This window comes from Condylura cristata, unplaced genomic scaffold (assembly GCF_000260355.1).
Source record: "Condylura cristata isolate star-nosed mole 26May11 unplaced genomic scaffold, ConCri1.0 scaffold00007, whole genome shotgun sequence".
Lineage (NCBI taxonomy): Eukaryota > Metazoa > Chordata > Mammalia > Eulipotyphla > Talpidae > Condylura > Condylura cristata.
Window position 1 is genome coordinate 24,453,222 of NW_004567108.1, and position 566 is coordinate 24,453,787.

Sequence of the window (566 nt, forward strand, 5' to 3'; positions counted from 1 at the left end):
CTCCAAGTGTGAAATTCTGTTTATTTTATAATCTTTTAAGAAACAAAGTAGGAAATGTAGGAAATTGTTTGTTTTTTTTTTTTTGGTCCAAAGTAGGGACGCCGGGGGAGGAAGGCAGCAGGGACAGGGGAAGCTGGGACGGGCCGGGACCACGAGAGCCCCAGCCCCACACTACAGCCACCCCCGCGAGAGAGAGAGAAAGAGGGTCGGGGAGGCGGGCTAAGCGCAGGGAGAGAAGCAGAGAAGAAATATTCACCTTCCCGCCTCATGCCCACTTTGAGGCACTTCTTGAGGCGGCAGTATTGGCACTGGTTGCGGTGGTGCTGGTCGATGGGACAGTTCCTGTTGGCACGGCATGTGTAAGTTAAGTTCCTGCGGACGCTCCTCTTGAAGAAACTTTTGCAGCCCTCGCAGGTGAATTGGCCGTAGTGCTTGCCGCTCGACTTGTCCCCGCACACCACGCACTCGATGTGCTGCTGGCTCTGGCCCGAGCCGGGCGGGCCCTGGCCCTTGTCCCCTGCCGTGCCGGGGGTGGCAGGCGCTCCTGGCTGGCCCGGGGTCTGCGG

At 58.5% G+C, this 566-nt stretch overlaps 1 protein-coding gene across 1 annotated transcript in view; it reads right to left on the reverse strand.

Moving 5' to 3' along the window:
• The window catches only part of NR2F1 (nuclear receptor subfamily 2, group F, member 1), a 13,275-nt gene that overhangs the window by 8,974 nt on the left and 3,735 nt on the right, over positions 1-566 (reverse strand). The window contains exon 4 of the mRNA XM_004678137.2: positions 257-560. Coding sequence (XP_004678194.2) covers positions 257-560 — 304 coding nt within the window. The remainder of the gene's footprint in view (positions 1-256; positions 561-566) is intronic.